The 20,120-nt window shown below is 52.9% G+C and overlaps 6 protein-coding genes and 1 non-coding gene across 7 annotated transcripts; 3 read left to right on the top strand and 4 right to left on the bottom strand.

The window, feature by feature from the left end:
* Positions 1-91: 91 nt before the first annotated feature.
* NUF2 (kinetochore-associated Ndc80 complex subunit nuf2) lies at positions 92-2,187 on the bottom strand (the record flags this gene model as incomplete). Its single annotated transcript, XM_062881288.1, has 2 exons — positions 92-427; positions 484-2,187. The coding sequence occupies 2 exons, from the start codon at positions 2,185-2,187 to the stop codon at positions 314-316; spliced, it is 1,818 nt and encodes a 605-aa protein (XP_062729998.1). The 3' UTR covers positions 92-313.
* Positions 2,188-6,301: 4,114 nt separating this feature from the next.
* QC761_608730 (uncharacterized protein) lies at positions 6,302-8,797 on the top strand (the record flags this gene model as incomplete). Its single annotated transcript, XM_062881289.1, has 1 exon — positions 6,302-8,797. The coding sequence occupies one exon, from the start codon at positions 6,302-6,304 to the stop codon at positions 8,795-8,797; it is 2,496 nt and encodes an 831-aa protein (XP_062729999.1).
* Positions 8,798-9,729: 932 nt separating this feature from the next.
* QC761_0097940 lies at positions 9,730-9,821 on the top strand. Its single transcript has one exon. It is a non-coding gene; the product is annotated as a tRNA-Pro (tRNA).
* Positions 9,822-10,141: 320 nt separating this feature from the next.
* On the bottom strand, positions 10,142-11,268 carry TRX1 (thioredoxin trx1). The gene is made up of 2 exons (XM_062881290.1): positions 10,653-11,268; positions 10,142-10,539 (listed from the first exon to the last, which is right to left on the bottom strand). Exons 1-2 carry the CDS (start codon positions 10,949-10,951, stop codon positions 10,287-10,289), a joined length of 552 nt encoding a protein of 183 aa, XP_062730000.1. The 5' UTR covers positions 10,952-11,268; the 3' UTR covers positions 10,142-10,286.
* Positions 11,269-11,570: 302 nt separating this feature from the next.
* On the bottom strand, positions 11,571-14,295 carry QC761_608750 (uncharacterized protein). Its single transcript, XM_062881291.1, has 4 exons — positions 13,873-14,295; positions 12,656-13,819; positions 12,378-12,597; positions 11,571-12,320 (listed from the first exon to the last, which is right to left on the bottom strand). Exons 2-4 carry the CDS (start codon positions 12,950-12,952, stop codon positions 11,740-11,742), a joined length of 1,098 nt encoding a protein of 365 aa, XP_062730001.1. The 5' UTR covers positions 12,953-13,819; positions 13,873-14,295; the 3' UTR covers positions 11,571-11,739.
* Positions 14,296-14,556: 261 nt separating this feature from the next.
* QC761_608760 (uncharacterized protein) lies at positions 14,557-17,670 on the bottom strand. The gene is made up of 3 exons (XM_062881292.1): positions 17,361-17,670; positions 15,396-17,237; positions 14,557-15,326 (listed from the first exon to the last, which is right to left on the bottom strand). The coding sequence occupies exons 2-3, from the start codon at positions 16,521-16,523 to the stop codon at positions 14,790-14,792; spliced, it is 1,665 nt and encodes a 554-aa protein (XP_062730002.1). The 5' UTR covers positions 16,524-17,237; positions 17,361-17,670; the 3' UTR covers positions 14,557-14,789.
* A 571-nt stretch (positions 17,671-18,241) lies between these two features.
* HNT3 (aprataxin-like protein) lies at positions 18,242-19,078 on the top strand (the record flags this gene model as incomplete). Its single annotated transcript, XM_062881293.1, has 1 exon — positions 18,242-19,078. The coding sequence occupies one exon, from the start codon at positions 18,242-18,244 to the stop codon at positions 19,076-19,078; it is 837 nt and encodes a 278-aa protein (XP_062730003.1).
* Positions 19,079-20,120: the final 1,042 nt, after the last annotated feature.

A 20,120-nucleotide genomic window follows, 5' to 3' on the forward strand; every position in this document is an offset into this window, starting at 1 on the left:
TGCCGTGCATAGTTGAGCAAACAGCCAACATCTTTTCCGATGTAAGACATGACATGGTGCCGCCATGGGCCTTCATGGAGAACAACATACGTATTGATACCCAATTTCTCTAGCAAAAAAAGTCCAATACTAGCGCCGACGCCGTCCCGTGGTATCTCTGCATCCTGATAATCCTGACAAGCCAAATAGAAAACAGCCGTGCCATGCTGAAGTCCTCCGAAAGCTTTTACCATATATATATATATGTGTGTGTATGTGTGTGTGTGTGTGTGTGTAAACAAACAAGATGACACGTGAAATCAGCAAGGGCTCCTTAGAGGGCTTGCTCCATCTCGGTGATGTACAGCTTGATATGAGACTCCATCTTGAGGTACTCGTCATACGCAGCCCGCACTTCGTTTTCGATATTCTCTTTGAGGTCGAGCATCTGTGAACCGTTAGCGTTAGCCTGATGACCATGTAAGAGTGCAATCTGGAACATACCTTTTTCTCAATCTGTTCGATCCTGACTCTCCTCCTCTCAATATCCTTGCCCTTCTCTGACCTCTCCTCTGTGAGCTTCTTGTGTACCGCTCTCAGCTCCTCCATGGACTCCTTCGCCCGCTGAGCCTTTTCTTGGCTGTGCGCTCTCAACGTCTCAGTCCTTTCCACCCACTTGGCCAGTTGCCTCTGGAGAAGGGCTTCCGTCCGCTCAACCTCGCGGACGCTAGCTCCACGCTCAGTAAGCGCGTCTCTCTGCTTCGCGTTCTTGGCATTCTCCTCCTCCTCCTTTGCCAGCTCCACCCCAATCTCCTCCAGCAGCTTGATACAACTCGCCACATCCCCCGTCACGACCGCAAACGAGTCCGTCGACGTCTGCAGCGCCCTCGCCCTTCTGTCAAGGCTATCAATATGAGCCTTGTCCCCATTGAGCGTATTGCTCAACTCCGTCAAAGAGCTCTGCAGCGCCGACGGACTTTGCAGCGTATACGGCTTCAGCTTCGCGCTCTCCTGCTTCAGCATCACCTTTGTCGTAGTTTTATCCTCCAGCTCCTTCGTCATCTCCGCCTTTTTGATCTTTGCCTCCTCCCACCTCGCGGCGACCTTCTCCTGCGTCTTCCTCAGCTCAAGCAACTTGTGCTTCAGCTCCTCGTTCCGTTTCGTCTTCTCCGCCACCTGCACCTCCATCTGTTTTCTCGTGAACTTCATGTCCTCCAGCTGCCCCTCCATGTTCTGATTCTCTTGGTACAGCTGCTCAATCCGTGCCTTTGTCTGCTCCGCGCGATTGCAATGCTCATCAATCACATTCGTCTGCGACTCTCTAAACCTCACAAAATTAATCACATAACTCAACAACTTGACCAACCGATCATGCGTCGGCTTGTACAGATCCCCAAAATTGAAATCATGCACCCCGCACTGCTCCATCAGTATCCTCAAGTTCCTGAAAAAACCCAACAGGTTCCTCGTATCGGCCGGCATGAGCGCATCGCAGAGGTCTTCCCCGACGATGTCCTCGGCGGCAGCGCGCATGGCAGGGTCGACAGTGGCGCGGGTCTTGTTCATGAGGAGCTCGCCGAACCACTCAAAGATCATCTGGACTTGAATCGGGTTTGGCTTTTGGAGGTCTTGAACCGTGAAAGAGATGCCGAGCTCGTTGATGCAGCCAACGATCTCGCGGTCGGGGAGGCGCATGTTGGCGTAGGCGGCTTCTTCTTCCTTTTTGGCGGCGCGGGATTTGGAGGAGGCGCCGGCGCCGGAGCCTGGGGGGAGGCTGCCGGGCATGATGGACATGCGGGGGTTGTAGGACATGATGGCGGTCCGGATGGGGGGGAGCGCGAGGTGCGCCAGACGTCGAGGTGGTTTTCGAGGGGAAATTGGCGGCTTTCGGGGTAGATGGGAAGATCGGGGAGGGATTTGTAGTGCGGGGGCACCAGCAGGTTGAGGCTGGCTTCGGTGCCGAGTGCCGGGTGGTGAATGGACTTCTGGTCGCGGTGTTGAAGATGCGCCACGTGTGGTGGTGAACCGTTGATAATTTGGGTGGGCCGTGTTGACGAAATTTGGTGGGGTGTTGCTCGGGAAACCGAATCCCTGCAGGCTGAATATCCACATTGCCTTCAGCCTCGGTACATGCAAATTGCTCGGTTTACTCAATATCAAATTGGTACTCTTGATTTCTGGAACATCTAAAGATCGCAAGCCAAGCATATAAATATAATGCTGAGTCCATCCTCTTTTGCGGAACTCCTTGCGGACGATACCTCATCTATTAGGTGCCAATTAATCCACTTCTGTCAGAGCTCCTGCGCCTTTTGGGTGGACAGTCCGACCGATATCAGAGTCTCCAGTACAATGAGGGCATCGGAGATGGTGAAAAATGCTTCTGAAGATTCTGGCGAGTTGGGTGGAGTGAGAGGGAGATAACGGTATTCTTTGTCGCCGGAACGGTTCAACGGCGCATGTGAAGCCGCTGAGACCTCCCAGGGCCTAGAGATTCTCAGCGTCCAGAGGTGATAGCATTTTGGTGCTGGTCGACTCAGCCAAGGTGAAGGTGATGAAAGGTGGAAGTTGAGAATGGACGAAGAATTATCAGCTACGCTTTTTATATCTGTGGAAAGGAAACAAGAATACCCAAATCAAATCTGAAAAGCTACACTCAATAAGACCAGAAACTTTAGATACCTATAGCTTTTGCCTTATAATCTATTGCTATGATGAAACGGAAAAATAAATGAAATAAATGAATCAAGGCTCTCGAGTCTAGCAATGCCCTTTTTTCCGCGCTGAGGTTGGTAATTGTAGAGGGAAGTTGTGAAGTTATTGGAAGATTTCCCACTTTCACAAAACTCGAAGGATCAGAGTTCAAAGGAACAGGTCGAATTAGGTTGAATCAAATCAACTCAGCAAAGCTAAATTAATGCAGCACATGAAACCATTACATTAAACTATGCCATTAAACATGAGAAGGCTGAACAATGACACTGAACAGGGCTTGTTTCTCTCAGAACTGATTTGCATGTTGTGGTTATATTCAAGGCATGGCGATTTGAGCTGGACTACGGCGATGTGAGCCAAGGTTGAGCAGGGCAGCGCCAAGTTCGCTGGGACTCAAAATCGTTCAACCACACAATGGTTGGTAGAAACGTCACAAACATATCACCACTTATGGCGACAAAAAGCCTGAGGCTAGATAAGTGCCAAACGATGGCGAGCAAGTTGTGGGCTTTCTTCACATGGCGGACTGTACACAGATCTAGGGTTTTGGCAACCAGTATCATGCATCCACAGACCCCGGGCCATCGACTTCATCCTGGTGGCACATCATCAATGCCGAGCCAGGCCCAGGGCTGTGGTCAACCCTTGTCGAACCGTCAGAGAATCTACCCTTTGCCTGTTACTAGACGTCGCACATGTCCTGACACAGCATATCGATAGATTGCCATAGTGTGATCGCAGCCAGACCATCAACGCACCGCATAAGGCCGCAATCCTAGCCACATGGCAATGCCTTGGAAGCCCATCTTGAGATGAAAAGCCGCAGGCATCCGCTCTGTGGAGGCTGGCATCATTCTATACGACGGGTGCGCGCCTCTTTTCATGCTGGCATTGCAGAATCAGAAATTAATCATGGCCAAACGGCCCTCCGCTGAGAGATTCTTCTCCGGGCCTTCCATGCGCAGCCGTTATCCGAATGTAATTCCTCGCTGTGCCACATTGCCCTATGGCTGAGGTTAGACTGCTGAGATTAAACCCTTCGTATGCTGGAATAATGATCATGCTAAGATCTCGTCCGCGTCAGGTCCCGATCTGCGGACCAGTCTATCGAACCTGGGATATAATGGAAACAAAATGGAACGGCAGTGTCTCTTGATTTGTTGTGTGGGTGTGGGAGGGCTGAATGGTGAAACGTGATGGCGTTGGCTTGCAGCCACTCCTGTTGTCTGTCGGGTCATCCTTTCGCAGTACTCATCTGCCAGGTGTTATGGGGAGGGATTCCGGAGACTGCCCTATCTCAGAAGTTTGATCAGTTTGAAGAGTTGTCAGATCGAACTCGCCCATGCAACTGAATCTATTGAAACTAGAGACGGTTTCTCCATCTCATCCCTGCACGTGAACCAATCCAGAAAGCCTGGTGCATGTTGCATCACTTATCAGAATTGCCTAGCGTGGGCGGATAGTGCCGAAAGCTGGCAGGCGAGATGGTCGAGGTTCGACACTGCATGATGAGTTTGGAGACTCACTCAAGCTTGATTCCAACTCTGGTTGGTGTTAATAGAATCATGTCTTGCTCCCCCCCCACGCAACAAGAGCCTGGGCCCTGCAGCATCTGTGTCCATCTCGCGATAGTGTTCAGGGTAGCCGTCAAACTGTGTGGGAGCAAAACACGTGTCAGGCTGGCAAAGCTCCCGGAAGTCCCGCTGGAACGTCCCTTTGCTCTGCGGACTTCGGGGCCTGCGGGTTGACGGTAGTGCATGCAGGTGCTTGCGGAGAACGGAGAGCAGAGAGCGACTTTGGCAAACGCACAGAGACCATGATGGCACATGGCGAGAAGATTGCAACCCCCATCCGGTTTTTGTGAGCAACGCTGCCCAGGTGTGTCCTCGGCAGGGGGATCAGCACACAGTCGCCGTCACCATCCACGCAGCTCGCTGGTGTTCAAGGGAGCAGATGACGCCAAAGCGTCCATTGGAGGGTGACATTGGGGAAGCTTTCCTGTGGCGACTGCCCTATCGGCTCTTCATGACATAATTGGCCGGGGTAATGTGACAGGGGGGAAATGCATACCTATCGACGATGTCGCTGAACGAGCCTTTCCGTTTTGTGACGACGTACATGGCAAACGAGAACTAGACCTCACACCTCGTGAGAGAACCGAGCTGCGTGCGTACCTATCGTGCTCGGGCCAGACGGATACGAGCATCTATTTCTCTTCCATATTCTTCATGACCAGTGCAATGCGCTAGGTGCCGTGTACATTAGTCTCCTGGGCCCATTTTAGAGGCCCAAAAAATACTTACCACCGGCAAAAATCACTCAAGAGATACACGGCAGCTTTGAGCGATCGCGCGATCTTCTGATTGAGAAGCTCGAGAAGAAGCCAGTGTTGGGGTTGGCCTGGCGGAGCGACCAGTGGAGCCAACTGGAAGGCTGAAAAGACCCCTGGCACTCACAAGCCCACAAAACCGTTGCAGTGGGGCAGTGCCAAGCCGAACCAAACCTTTCCAGGGTTCAGATGACGAGAAACGGCGGGGTCCAGGGAAAACGGAGGGGAAAGATGTCGCCGCCCTTCATGAATGCCATCATCCCTTACAACATCAGCGGAAATAGTCCGACTTCGGGGTCTAAGTAGCTGAGGTGCGGGTGCAGAATTCCGCCAGTCTGGCCGGCTAAAGGTCCGTCGCCGCGGTTTGGCAGTGTCTCCACGGCGTTTTGGATCGGAGGTTTGGAGGTCGATGGCTCATGGACTGGCCTGAGAGTGTGATTGGGTCAACCAAGAAAGTGGTTGGGGCAAACGGAGGGGATTTAGCAGAACCCAATTCCTCAGTGAACGAATCAGTCTTCTGGAGAGAAGACAATAAGTGACATGATTTCATAACGGGGGGAGCATTCATTCAAACCCACCGTTTCTCACAGAAGAGACTGTCAGGCAGTCTGCAGTCGACCAACAAGAATTTGGCAGGGGGGCAACAAGCACGTCGCAAGCAAGGTACCCGGAACCCTCCCTTGTCACTTCAATTCTTATTTTTTCCTTGGGCCCTGCCAGCAGCTGCAACGCCCTGTGTCAAATACGTGGGCCCTCCCGAACGACCTTTTCTCAGACACTTCTTCCCGCCCTGAAGGCACAGCATAGGAATATCGCCTGGCGATCCATTTTTTCACCTCTGCCCTCGCGTTCGACGAGCTCCCTCGCGTATTCGGAGCACACCTCCATTCCAAGCAACACGACCACAGCCATCAACAATCTAGATCGCCTGCTATCCACCGTCGATTTACTCCACTGCCACGCAGCTGTGGATAAGAACCCCGTGCTATCGAAGGTCCCGGTAGCTCAGCCTCTCACCACTGGACCTCCGTTCCGTCACTCTCACAGCTCAGTAATTAACACCTGGACACGCCCACTTTGTCTCGCCGCTGAAGCATGCTTTAGAGACATTCCGACCGTCTGACGAATTTGCCAGTCGCGCTCCCATTCCACCCACGCGTCACCTTGAGATATTCTTCAGGATGAATCTTCCCCGCCTGTCACCGTCTATAGAGTTCACCAGTCGCCAGTCTCACAGCCCACGCCAGTCTTCATCATAATTTGGTCAAGATCACAAGCATGGGGTGGCTATTTCGGCGGAAGAGCCGCTGGAAGCGAGCCCATCAGAACGCATCTGATATCGAACAGTTCCGTGGCCGAGCCGAATCCGCATTACCACCACGAACTCAGACATTCCCAGATGCCATGATATCAGCGTTCCCCTCCATGTCAGAGCGCCAGGGAATCAAGAAGCAGCGAATCGAGCCTAAGAAGCTCCAACGGCGAGCACGAACCTACAGTTTCTCGCCTGGCCGTGATGACTCCATCCAGGTGGGCCGCTCCAAGAGCTCCAAGAACAAATGGGCAGCAGGCGCATCCTTGCCCGCTGCTTCAAGAGTGGCAAATGATGGCAACGGAGAACAGCTCGATATCGGGTTAGGAGCTGCTGAGGAGGAAATTTTACCGCGTGTTCCTACGCTTCACAATAAGCGCGATGGCGATCATTTACCGCGGAAGAAGTCGAGCAAGAAGCAGAAAAGAGAGGTTGACCATCAGCGTGAGGCTGAAATCAGGGCCATGAGCAACTTGATACCTGTCAGACCCGCTGCTGAGGACTGGATGGCCGGGCGCCCTATGAAGAAAGAAAGCCGGAGGGTCAAATCAGGCATGGGGATAGTTCGAGGATCGGACTTGGAGAAACGAAATCGGTCTTCAGAAATATCCCTTCCAGCACCAGGATCAATTGACTCGGCGCTTTCTTCAGACTCGGATTTCATGTCATTCAGGGTTTCTGCACTAGAGGCCCTAGCACCACGCCCCACAATACGCTGCACCACACATCCCAGGCTTGCTGGCGACGGCACCGGTCTTGCCAGGAAACCATCGCAACGACAGAATGAGAACCGGAAATCGCCAGTCAACATCCCCGAGGCTACTCTCAGAGCCCATAAGCGGGTTGCCAACCTCGCTGATGACTTGAGTGCTAGCGACCTGCGGGAGCTCATGGAACGAGATCAACGAAGAAGAGAACGAAAACGACAACTTGAACAAGAGAAGATCGAAGCAAGACTTGCAAGGAGGGCAGAAAAGCAGCGGGCTGCTGAAGCTGCAGCTCAGGCACAGGGGAGAGACTCGCCTCCAAACTTGGAAAGAGGAGTGCTAGGTCGTGAGATTTCGGATTTGGGAGCCAATGCTACTTCTGCTGTTGTTACTTCGACTAGGATACGGGACTCTCAGGATCAGCTGCAAGAAGTCCAGGCAAAGCCCCTCAGCACCGACTGTGATGATATTGCCATTGACGAACCGCGTGTGCCTCCTCTCGCCGCCTTTCACCGAGTTGACAGCATCCCATTGCAGACACCCGAACTACCACAGGCGCCGAAGGAAGAGCCTCTACCCCCACTAGCAAGCCCAAGATCTCGAAGCTCCTTCCTGCATGCTAAATTGCGGCGTTCAAAGTCACCACTCGGCTCAGAAACACGTACCGAAAACACGGAATCGCTGAAGAAAGGGTCAGAGACGAGTGGTTCTAAAGGCCCACTGTCCTGGGCCTCATTCTTCAGATGGGGCAAGAACAGGCGTCACTCTGCAGGCCCGTCGTCTTTCTCGAACACGTCGAGGGACTCTATGCAAACGTCTCAGATACCAACCCCGCCACCTAATTTCATACCACGACGGGTCAGCTCAGGAGTACCGAAACGAACCATGTCTCGGTTCCGCGAAGACTTGCCAGAGTCTCCAATGTCACCACCGGACTCGAGAATCCAATCGCCAGAAGTTGACGTGATCCCCCCCATCGCCGAAACTTCACCTGATCTCCCACAGCCCGATGAGGATCCAGATCAGTTACCAACGCCTCCCGCCGAACGATATGATACTCCCATGACGGACCCCCGGTCACTTGAAGATATGCGCAACACCCCGTCTACAGTCAACCATCCGGATGAGCCTGCTGGTGTCTCGCCTGAACCTCAGGCCATGTCGCTAGCATCCATTGACTCTGAGGCTTCCTGGTTCTCAGGGGGAGCGTTGGCTAAAAAGCGGAAGTCGTCGAGTGTCATGAAACGCGGCTCCCATGCGCAGCTACAGCGATACACGCCCGAATCTGACAATGGGCGCTTACAAGAAAACGATCACGCCAACGAGGACATGGAAATCACGGAGGACGATTACTTGGCACGCCTTACCCCGTTGCAAAGCGAGAGGCCTGGTTGGAATAGAAAGTCAACTGGCGAAGCAAGGCCGTCGAGCGATTGGGAAGAGGAAGCCCACTGGGGCAGTGTCGGCCAGCAGCCCACTCTTGTTCATTCTCATACAGTTGGCAGGATGAAGAGTCGGGAGGGTCTCCTCAATAATTTTGGTGAGGATGCGGCAAGCACCCATGAAGCAGAGGTACTCGGCGCTGAAAGTCCAGTTGACGAAGGCAACGGGCTGCAACGAGCTACAAGCATCAACCTCGGCAAAGGCCATGCAAGGCACATCAGCGCCGGGAGCGCGAGGCTGCTCTCCATAACACCCCGCTCATCAGTGGATGGTAGGCGCACAAGCCTGACGCTGAAGCGCATGAGCTCTTGAGCGTTGAGGGGAGAGGAGAGAGGCTAAGCGATGAAGAAGTTGCGAATGGTTATGGCTGATCCTGATACACACCTACACTCTTTTGACATTTCCTTACCTGTTCACACACCGACGGACTTTTCCTATCACCACCGACCACTATTCATTCATTACCTTTTCTTTTCCTACAATTTAACACATCTACCAACCCTTACACACACCTTGAAACACCAAAACCTTACAACACCAGTCATTCGGATCAGCCATGCCCACCACCATCTTACCTTCTACCATCAGTTCATCCCTCCACGCTTTGGAAAACCCTACCTTATATCATAGCAGGCTTTCATCTCTCACCAAATACCCTCGAATCCTTCACCTTTTCCCTTTCTCTGCTGTCATTTACTATTTTGTTTATACCCATTTTTTTGGCTTGAATTTGTCAGGATCACGGCACGATACCCCCCTCATGTATGTAAAACGGTTTCATCTCTCGGTTTCGTCCCGGTCCCTTTGATAGGGATTTCGGGAGGAAGGAAAAAATTGAACGGAAATAGAGACGGGACGGGAGGGATGGAGTCGCGTTGGCTTTTTGTGCATTTTTTCCCAGTTTGTTACTCGCACGGTGGAAACACGGCGGGCACATCATTACTTGGTGGAGGCATGGAAGGGGAGATATACCGGCATTTTAGAAGGGGAGACGATTCGCGTGGGGGAGTGGAAATTGAAGCAAGTTACCATATTGTGCAAGACGTCGGTGCGAATATTTCTCTTGAAGATCGAAGAGAACCATGTGCCCCATTTATGACAGAATAGTGACAATTCGTGCATCAAAGACCTCGTTGATGCCTTCGAATGAACCCCTTGGAGTCTGCAAGAACAAGCAGAGATCTGATGATTCATCTCTTACTTGAATCCCAAATTTACCCTGCAAAGACATCAAGTGGATTCAAGGGCCGCTGGTCTAGTGGTATGATTCTCACTTAGGGTAACACCCTACAGCAATGTTTGCGAGAGGTCCCGGGTTCAATCCCCGGGTGGCCCCCACCTTTTTCTTTTCCTTTGTTTGCCCCTCATTGCCCCTCTAACTAACCACAATGCCTGCCGGCTGCTGCATTTTTTCCCCTGGTAAAAAAAAAAAAAAAAAAATTGTTACTTTGCCCCGCTGTTGTATGCCTCAAGGGAAGTAGGAATTGGGTTTGCACAGAAAGCAGGATGGTTTCACCAGACGAAGTCACGGAAGCTAACATGGTATAAGCTCTGGGAGGGAGGGCATATATTTGAAGATGAGGGGGCGCTGGAGGTGCGAAACAGCTTAGATGGTAGTGTTGAGTTTCACATTGGGAACATCATCCTTCACATGTCAGACACACACAAAAGCAGCTCCCACAACCTGAGACATCTTTAGAAGTTCCACAAACTTAATTTCTTCATCTTCTTATCTGCATGCAAGCTGGGTATTTATTCTTCCCTCCGCTCTATCCCCTTCCCTTTTCCACATCCTTCGCCTTTAAAGCGAAGGAGGCTCAGGGTGCTCCCCACCACTGCTAGCACCAGCACCGCCCCCACCGAGGTACTTCCTAAGCAGGTTCAGCAGCGCGGGGGGGTTGGCGCCCATGAGCTCGTCGACGCGGTCGCCGTCCTTGTAGAAGATGAAGGTGGGCATGGCGCGGATGCCGAGCTCCTGAGCGAGTTCGGGGAGGTGGTCGACGTCGAACTTGCAAAAGTAGATCTTGTCCTTGAACTCGGGGTCCTCGGCCCACCTGTTTGTTTGACACAAAGCCTGTCAGTATTTTGCTTGGGACATCGGAAGTGATGTAGTAGACAAAAGAAAAAGAACCTTGAAAGCAGGGCATGATGTGGTGAGAGGACGTACTTTGCGATCTGGGGCGCGATGGCCTTGCATGGGCCACACCAGGTAGCGAAGGCGTCGACGACGACGACGGGGTGGGCGGCGACGGCCTCCTTGAACTGGCCGGCTGTTTCGAAGATGTGGACCGTCATTTTGGGGGTTGTGGTTGTGAAGGCTCTTGGTTTAGTGACGGAGGATGTTGGGGTTGTTTGAGGGAACGCAGGGCGCAGCGATTGTAATGGTGACGATGTTCTTGTTGTTGTTCGGAGACCGGATCGAAAAGCTGTGGTGGTGGCTGGGCGGGCGAGGAGTCGGAATGACATCTTCAACAAAAGGTGCGGGGTGGGATGTGGCTGGGGAGGGGAGGCTTATAACGGCTTTTTTGTTATTGGAACGAATTACTCCGACAGCCAAGTTACAAAGAGTCACAAGCCTGGTTTCAAAGAAAAGGGGTGTGGATGGCTGTGGAATTGGCTGCAAGTTTGGACTGCTTGCCGGCCGTCAATGAGTGATGATGTAAGAGAGGGATTTGTCACCGAGCTTTAGGAGGTTCTCGATGCTGGTGGCCGATCTTGGCGATGACGCGAAGGAGGTGGATTACGCGATCTTACGGTAAGTGAAGGCTTGAGACCTAAGCGAGCCAATTGTAGTGTCCAATTGCTGACGTTACGGTAAGCCCGTGTTCCCCGAGTCAATTCCAGAAGACTGGCAGAATATTGGTTGATTCCTCATCATTGCGCAACTGCACGACAGCGATGGTGCCGGAGAAGCAGGTGGCGAGCGATCTCAAATCAGATACTATTGAGACAATTCCCCAGACGCAATTCCAAATATCGAGATCAGCACGTCCTTTTGCTGCAAATGTCGGAAACTTGGGCAATCCCTTGTCGAAGCTTCAACTTGCCTCGAGCTTGGATCCATGGCGCCTTCTGGATTTTTCAAATCGAACATCGTCGCCAGAATTGACATAGAATACCGATCACGATCAGTCGACATGTATCAACGAAAGCCCTTCACGGGACTGTGATGTTATTTGGTACAATTAACACACTGTATTACATCCATCACTAGATCCCTTTATTACATCCCTCATGATCTCTGCCAGACAGACTTATGTGAAAACAGCATTCTCGCAAGGCCCACCAGTAGGGCACTTGGCATACAGGCTCAACCAAGCATCACCACCGCAGAACTGGCCGCTGTCACCACTGCACCTGTAATCACACTTAGCCAAACTGACAAGCGTCGTCAGAGGCTGCCTGGTCGGCGCATAGCTGTTTCCGCACCAGCACTCGCGCCTCCACTCGGTACCAGCATACGCCCAACCATTGGCGCCGCAGAAGGCCATGCAAGCCTCGTTGGTCATGGTGTCGGACCCCAACAGCGCACCGGACAGTGTGCGGAATGGGCCGTCAGTAGTCCAGCGCTCCTCCGGGGCGCAGCCGATGTAGCGCCAACCGAGGGAGGTCATGTCGGTGTAGGGGAGAACTCCGGAGGTGGAGGTGGAGGTGGGGGCGGTGGAGGTGCTGGTGCTGGTCAAGGTCGAGATCGAGGACGAGGAAGGAGGCACGACGGAAGAGGAGGACGAGGTCGAGCTGACTGTCACGGTGGAAAAGGTTGTGCTTGGGCCGCCGTCGAGGGTGGGGAGGACGACCAAGGTTACCTTGATGCACTCTCTGTTGACGTCGATGACTACAAGGCATTTGTTAGGGAAACGGTTCCGAAGATTGGGTAGGGAGAAAAGCTTACGAGTGTTGCCGGGCGGGTCATAACGGAACTCGTGAGAGCCGTCGAAGGAGTGGCGGACACAGATGTGACCACCAAGAGGCTCACCCTCCCACTGAACGAACCTCAGCTCGACCTGAAGGAGGCCAGTGTCCGGGTTGCAAGCATATGTGGGTTGGAAGATGGCGTCAGGATCCGGACGGGCAGTCGAGAACAGCTTTGTGGTGTGATCGATTTCGGACCACTGTGTGGGCAGTTGTTAGTGATGTCTGGGAACAACGAGACAGGAATCAAGAGCTCACCTCTCCGCCAATGACGAGACGAATGTTCTTCCGAACGTTGAACACGACACCATCCACCAGCGTGAAGTCATATGTGGGCTCGCCAACTGGCCCGATGAACAAGTGCTGGTCACCACCACCAGCTTCGAACAGGTTCATGTACTTGTTGTGCACTTCAGGCCGGCTAGCATTTTGGACCTGGATCCGGAAGTGAGAGGGGATGTCGTCGGAGAGGGGCGTAGTAGGGATGGTGCACTGAGCCGAGGCGAAGGCGGCTCCAGCAACGAGGCCCGCCGAGATGGTCCTGAGGTTCAACATGTTGTCGACGACTTTCACAGACCTGTCTGGTGAATCCTTCCCGACAAGTTGGTGGTGATCCGGCTCATTCTTATACCCTTCACCAGACACCCCGAAAGGTCGGATCCCTCTTCGCTGTACGCATGGGGCCCAAAATCACCAGGCTCCCGTCCCCGGCGAGTGTTACAAAAGGTCCAGAGGCGGCACTCCTTGGCAGCATGCATCACCAGGGCCCAAAGCCGTGATAGCTCCTGGAGCTGAGCTGCCAACGAGGCAGCCTTTTTGCATGATGCCTGCTCAAATTGTCCAAGTGCTCCACATTCAGTACATTACAGAGAAACCCTGCGATCCGCAATCTGTGGTCCGGCTGACCAGTCCGAGCGATCAATTCAGCCCAGCGGTGCCAATGTCACATCGCGGGGGGGGCCTGGGGAGACGACGTTGCGGCGTCAGGGTCCTTCCGGATTCGTGTACAGTACCAATATTGGGCGGGGAGCTAGGTGTATATATCTTGGCATCATGTAGGTTGGTTTTTTTCTTGCCAACTTTCACCGAGTTTGCCGTTGTGGGAAGGATTGGTGTTGCTATTCGCGACTCTTTCTCCGAGTTCGTATCCACAACGACGGCTGCAGGTGAGTGGCTTTTTTTGACGGGCTTGCTTGTCGTTCGACAGCGGGCGCTACACCAACGAGCTGCCCCTCATTTCCCCACGGCCCAATGGCGGTTTTCTGGGGTAAGCTGTGCTGCCCAACAGTGGGAATGCTGTGTCACGGGCTAACAGAAAAGCTTCGGTGCGGCGGTGGGCTTGTCTTGTCCTGTCTGTGCCTGTCATCTCATCTTGGGCGCCCCCTTCCTCGCCGGGAATGGACAATTTGGTTCCAATATCAAGTACTGTAGATCAGCCGCAGCACTAGGAGATACCAAGAGGGTGTGTAGCGTATCTCTTTTCATCCCGCCACCCGACAATACACATTGCCCATCACCATGTGATGTTGACCCCCTTTAGCACTGTACGGCCTGCCGCCTGCAGCGGTTCCTGAGAAGAATTCCCAAGATGCTCGGGCTGGAATGTACGCCAAGGAACGAGTGGTTACACTATGGGATCTCTGCATGAAGAGCCTCGCGTATGGAACGAACGGCGCAAGCAAGTCTGTGGTGGTGTTGCGGTCAGCGTTGGGGCAGGGGGCCTGGTGCTAGTGGTGTCCGGACTTGAATGGTGGGTGAGATGGAAAGCGGCGCGGGGATAACGCCAAGTTGACAGGGGGAAACAGAGGAGAAGCTTCCAACGATCTTCTCTCGACAGGGCTGGCTGGCTGTTCTGTCTTTGCTTAAACAGGCAGGATGCTTGAAGGAAACAAAGTTTGTTTTTTCAGCAGCTTGATAAGACGAAACAGTCTCATTTCTGTCCCAGACAGGGCCCATCAAGCTGAACTCACACTCAACTCCATGACCTGCCTCAACGTGGGGGATGCAAGGCACGGGTGTTTTCACATGCAGATTCCTCACACAGCATGACGGCATGGGCAACGGTCGATAGGTATTTCGTACCTCTCAAACAAGCTGCATCCTTTGGGTAAGACAACGAAAACAGAGCGTGCTTAGTTGAGATTACGCCGAACGTTGATGCAGAAGACCAAAAGATAAGGGTCATCAATTTCCTATGAGAGATCACTCTAGACCAAAAGCCTGCCAGCTTCAGAACTCCCTCCTACACCTCAGAGCTAACCCCCGTAAACGCTCATTCATAATCATGAATCATTCCTTCCATCATGCGCGTCCCGATCCGAGACATCAATAGTCCATGTCCATACTCGTAGTCTTCGTGACAGCATACAACGATATCTCCCACCCTTGTTCCTCACACAAGCCACGCATCCAAGATAGGTGGGCACATCCCCTCCATGCTCTTCAAACTGACATCCCTCACCACACTCGACAGCGGCACCCTCCCGTCCTCGGTCGTCGTCCCATTCTCAAACTGCCCAAACTCCCTCACCAGTCTCGTGTCAAGATTATACCTCGGCCACCCTGTCGCTTCGAGTCCAGCCTGCCCTCCCTTCGCAAGCGCCACCCAAGCGTCCTGCATCGCTTCACTGACGGCCTCCTCTTCCGGCGTCGACAGGCCGCGGAACAGGGAGTCAGTGCCGAAAATCAGAGGCAGCTCAGCCGAGTGATAAGCTCCCATAAACGCCTCAGGTGAGACATTGCTAAAGTTGCCCGTGTAAAGATATCGGTAGACGGGCACGCCGGCCATGATCCGCAGCGCGCTGGCCTGCACGGCGGGACAAAAGAAGAAGACTTCCGTAGTGAGGGCTTCGATGGTGGAGTTGACTCCCTCTGCGGTGAGTGGGACAAAGGGGATGCCGTCGTTGGCATTTGTTCCGATGATTGTCGGCTGTTTTTTTTTGCCCTCTTGTCAGTTACCGCCCCCCCACCTCTGTCTCTTTAGTCGAGTTTAACTCACCACATCCAAAATCTCCTTCTTGATCGCCCTGTCCGTGTAATTCCCAAACACGGTTCTGTTGTCCACCACGGATGTAAAGTAAATGAACGGCTTCCCGCTCATGAGCTCCTCCATGTTCTTCTGCAAGAACGCCTCAATATGCTCCACATCGGCGGTTTGCATGCATTCCAACTCCTCCTGAGGCGACAACCCCCCACAACCGACTTCGGTCGCGACGGCGGTAAAGTTTCCGTGCTTGACGTCCTCTGTGCTCGCCCGAGCAAGCGGGAAGATCTCTGTCCCGGAGTCCATGATGACGGCCGAAACCTGGGGGAATGAAGGGTCAAAAGCTGCGTATTGGTACCAAGCCGCAGAGATAGCACCGGCTGACTGCCCCCAAAGGGTGATTCTCTCTGGGTCTCCGCCAAAGTAGCTGATGTAGTTTTTGACCCATTGGATGGCCAGCTTTTGGTCGAGCAAGCCGGGGTTTTGCTTGGTGCTGTCCCCGGCAAAAGCTGCGGCGTTGGGGAAGCCGAAGATGTTCAAGCGGTAGTTGAAGGTGACTACAATATGCTCTTGTGAATCTTGGACCCAGTTGGCGGGAATTTGATAGGGGATGTCTTGGCCGCCTGCCATGAAGGCACCGCCGTGAATGAAGATTATCACTGGGAGCTTTTGGCCCCAAGCCCGAACTGGTGGGGCGTAGACACTGAGAGAGAGGCAGTCTTCGGAGAGAAAGGGAGAGGTCATGTTGAGTCCTTGCAGGTTGTACTGGTTGACGAACTGTGTGAAGATGGTTGGTGGGTCTTCCATGAGAAACTGCATGCATGAGGGACCGAATTGAGTTGCTCTGTATGTGGAGGAGGGGAGGGCGGAGAGAGGTTCAGGAGGGAGGAAGCGAAGAGATCCCACTGGGGGTTGGGCGAAGGGGATGGAGAGGAATCGGCGGACACAGGGCGTATCAGGGTATGTTGTGCCGATAACGGTACCCAAGGGGGTGTCAACCGTAAGTTCAGCGGCGGCGAGGGCAGAGCAGGGAGACCTTTTGTATCGCGAAAGTATTGGTGGTGAGTGGCCGTCGTTGGCGAGTGTGATGGTGGATAGCGAGGCCCAAGCGAGGGCCCCTAGTATCATTGGTGAGGACTTCATAGTGGCGAGGTATCGTTACTATACTGGGATGATGATCTTTGCCGAGTATTGACCGAGTCCTTATCTTGCTAGGAACTTGACCTCGCTGGGGAGGCAAAGAAACTCGAGAGGCTGATGTGATCCCATCATCCCAGCTGTGGGGGGGATATTGGACATTTTATCTGTCAGATGTCACCCATCCGGGCCATTGGGCACAACGTCTAACGTCTAACGACAGACGCCGTTTCGCGCCAATTCGAGTCACGTCTCGACGGGGCGGCTTTCTTACGATCTCAACGGCGGACTTGAGATGATCGCCATTACGGGAGTGTGACACGGTTGTGGTGCTAGTTCCAAAAAGCTGCGACGCAGACTGAGCCATGTTCTTGGAAGTTAGAGGCCTCGCGACGGCAAGGTGCCGGGTCATTCCCCGTCGTTTGGAGTTATTAACTTCGGACGTCTATTTTTGGTCTGTGCCTGGTGTAGTTTGTCCGCTTTTCTCAAGATGGGAGATGCGAGCAATTTGTTGCAGCGGTTCGGAACCTCGATGCAACAACGGTCTCCAATTATTCCCTTGGGACAAGAAGCCTGCATGGACAAATGATGTCAATTAGTCTTGGTCGAGCGTGATGTTCAGACAAGACTATGCCTGGACCAGTTGCAGCTATCTCCCGCGGAGATATTGGAAAGCTGTATATTGCAAGGTTTCCCTGGGTTAACACAGCCATCTGTCTGCTTCGAAAGGTCAGCCTCGTATGATGATGAGGCTGCTATTTGAAAACAATTAGAAAGCCGAACAGCCACACAGCAGCCACACAGACCTCGAAAAGAAAATAGGAGGGCTGTCATCATCATTACAATGCCTTGCACCTCACATCGCTGCTCGTGGCAGCAGCAGAACCAACCCGACAAGGGATGCTGAGCCCCGAAGTAACTCTGCTTGAAGATTCATCGGAAATCCACGCAAATGTGATGGATGTTAGCGACGATTGCAGCATGAGCCATTAAAAAGTGGACGACGGCATTGGTGCCCGTTGAGCCACCATTGGACCAAAAACTCCTTTTCCTGCATACCTCGTTGACAAGCAGATGTCTTTTAGCTACCAAACCACGAGGTGTAACAATGGACAATGAACGAAAGAACAGGAGTTGTTGACCGGAGTGGTGGTCGCGGCAACACAGTTTTACGATCGAAGACAAGGCGAAGTTGAAAAAAGGACTTGAAAAGATGGAGGAGAGAAGCGGGTGATTGTCCCATGCCATTGGCGATGGGAATCTCGTCTGTTCAAGTAGCATGTTGACTTTGGGATGACACATGTGTGAGCAGTCTGCAAACTCGCGTGTGAGTGCAAGCTTTGGCAGACACAGCCGGGAGGTGCGTGAGAAGCTGCCCACTAATATGGGATGCATGCAACTGGGAAGGTGCGATCCCATGAACAGTTTCCGCCCAGTGCTCGTGTTGTTCGCTTCCAAGCTCATTACGGCCTTTCATGCTACCTTGGCCTCGTGACATAGTTGCGTTGCGTCCCATCACCTCCGAATATCTTCACTTACACATGGTGTTTCCCCTGGACAGCTGCTGCCAGCTGTCGACACCTCTGCTGTCGGCTGCTGTCAGTCGAGTCATCCGGCGACGTCAATGACGACCACCTCATCACCAACACTCAAAAAAACAAGACACCCACCATCGTCGGTTACACGGAACTTCAAAACTACTAATTGAGTGCATTTCTTTCACAATGGCCGAGCAAGCAGAAGATATTGACGACATCGTCGACCACCCCACTGGGGCAAACTCCTCAGAACACGACGACGAGCCATCATCGGCCTCGTCAAAACCAAAGAATGCATTTGCCGAACTCATGGCCCCGAAGAGAAAGGCCCCGGCCTCACCAGAACCCGAAAAGCGTCCAAAAGACAAGGCCGCCCGCTGGCGCGGCGCTTTAGTTCAGTACATCAACAACCCCTCCTCCTTTGGCAGCCAAGTCCTCCGGGTAACTCCCAACACAGTCCTCATCAAGGACTCGTTCCCCAAAGCCACCGTCCATCTCCTTCTTCTACCTCGCTCAGAAAAGCACTACCTCCTCCGTCCTAATGAAGCTTTCGCCGACCCTGCCTTTTTGGCCATCGTACGAGAAGAAGCCGCTTCGGCAGCCAAACTCGCCGCAGCCGAGCTAGAAAGATTGCTCGGTTCTTTTTCAGTCTCAAACAAGCCTCGTCTAGAAGCAACAGACTACGCCAACCGTCCCCCAGGACGGGATTATCTCAAAGAAATTAAGGTCGGGATGCACGCACACCCGAGCATGGATCATCTGCATGTTCACATCATCAGCAAGGACATGCACTCGCCCAAGGTGAAGCACAAGAAGCACTACAATAGTTTCAACACCGAGTTTTTTATTCCCTTGGTGGATTATCCACTGGCAGATGACGACGTCAGGAGGGATGTGGGGTTCCAGAACGGGAATCTGAGCAAGGATTTCAAATGCTGGAGGTGCGGGAAGGACTTTGGGAATAAGTTTACGCAGCTGAAGAAGCATCTGGAGGAGGAGTTTGAGGAGTGGAAGAAGGAGTAGCGGGCTATTTGTTATGCTTTATGCCAAAGCGGCGAATTCAATCGTGCTGCAAAAGAAGATTCAAAGAGTGTAAAACCATCGCAGTGTTGCCCAAGAACATGACGGGCCAGGTCTTGGCCAATGTCCCTGCTATTTGGGCTACTCCAGAATAAACTCAACATCCGACTCCTCCCCCTCCTGCAAGTTCTGCTGTTTGATCTTTTGAAGTATTTTGTCCTTCCTCTCCTTCCTCTCGGCCTCCTCCTTCGCAACAAGCAACGCCCTGTTCCTTTTCCTCCTCGCCCTCTCCTTTTCATTTTTCCTCCTCCGCTTGGCGATCTCATCCGGCGTAAACCTAGCCCTACGCTCCTTCTCAGCCTGTTGCACCTTTGCGGCCTTATCTGCCGCTTTCTTTGCCTTGTCCTCCGCTATCTGAGCCCGGATGATAGGTCCGTAGCGTCTAGCGGCATCGTCTAGCGCCTTTCTCACCTGGGGAGCATGCTCACAGAGGAATTTACGTATTTCCTCGTCCTCGTCCCCGTTGGCCTCCTCGCCGGACTCACAGTCGATGAGCTCATAGTCGCTAAACTCATCGTCGCTGACTGCAGCTTTGGAGTCATCAGCCATTTGGATGTCAATATCCTCGCTGGCCTCTGCCTTGGTGTCATCAGTCATTAGGATCTCAGTCTGCCCGCTGACTTCCGCTACGGTGTCAGCAGTCTTTGCAATGTTAGCCTCTGTGCTTTTGGCGTCTTGACTTTGAAGTGCATTGTTGTCAAGGCATTTGTTTTTGTCATCCGCATGGGGCCGCATTGTGACTTTTGGAGGATGTCTGCTTGAGGCGACAAGGAGGAAGAAGCAGGTATATGTCTGCTTCCTGGTGTGAGAAAGGGCGAGCGATGAACACCCGACTGTGCTTTCAGGGCGTTGCTACCGCCTACCTAGGTACCACTGAATGAAGTAGGTTTCACCAGTTTTGAACTGGCTCTGGCATGTGACCTATTCTTTTGAGTTTACCGCAACAATGACCTAGAGCTAAACCACAAGGCCCTGAAGAGTTTTT

The sequence above is a fragment of the Podospora bellae-mahoneyi genome, chromosome 6 (genome assembly GCF_035222275.1).
Source record: "Podospora bellae-mahoneyi strain CBS 112042 chromosome 6, whole genome shotgun sequence".
In the NCBI taxonomy this organism is placed as follows: Eukaryota; Fungi; Ascomycota; class Sordariomycetes; order Sordariales; family Podosporaceae; genus Podospora; species Podospora bellae-mahoneyi.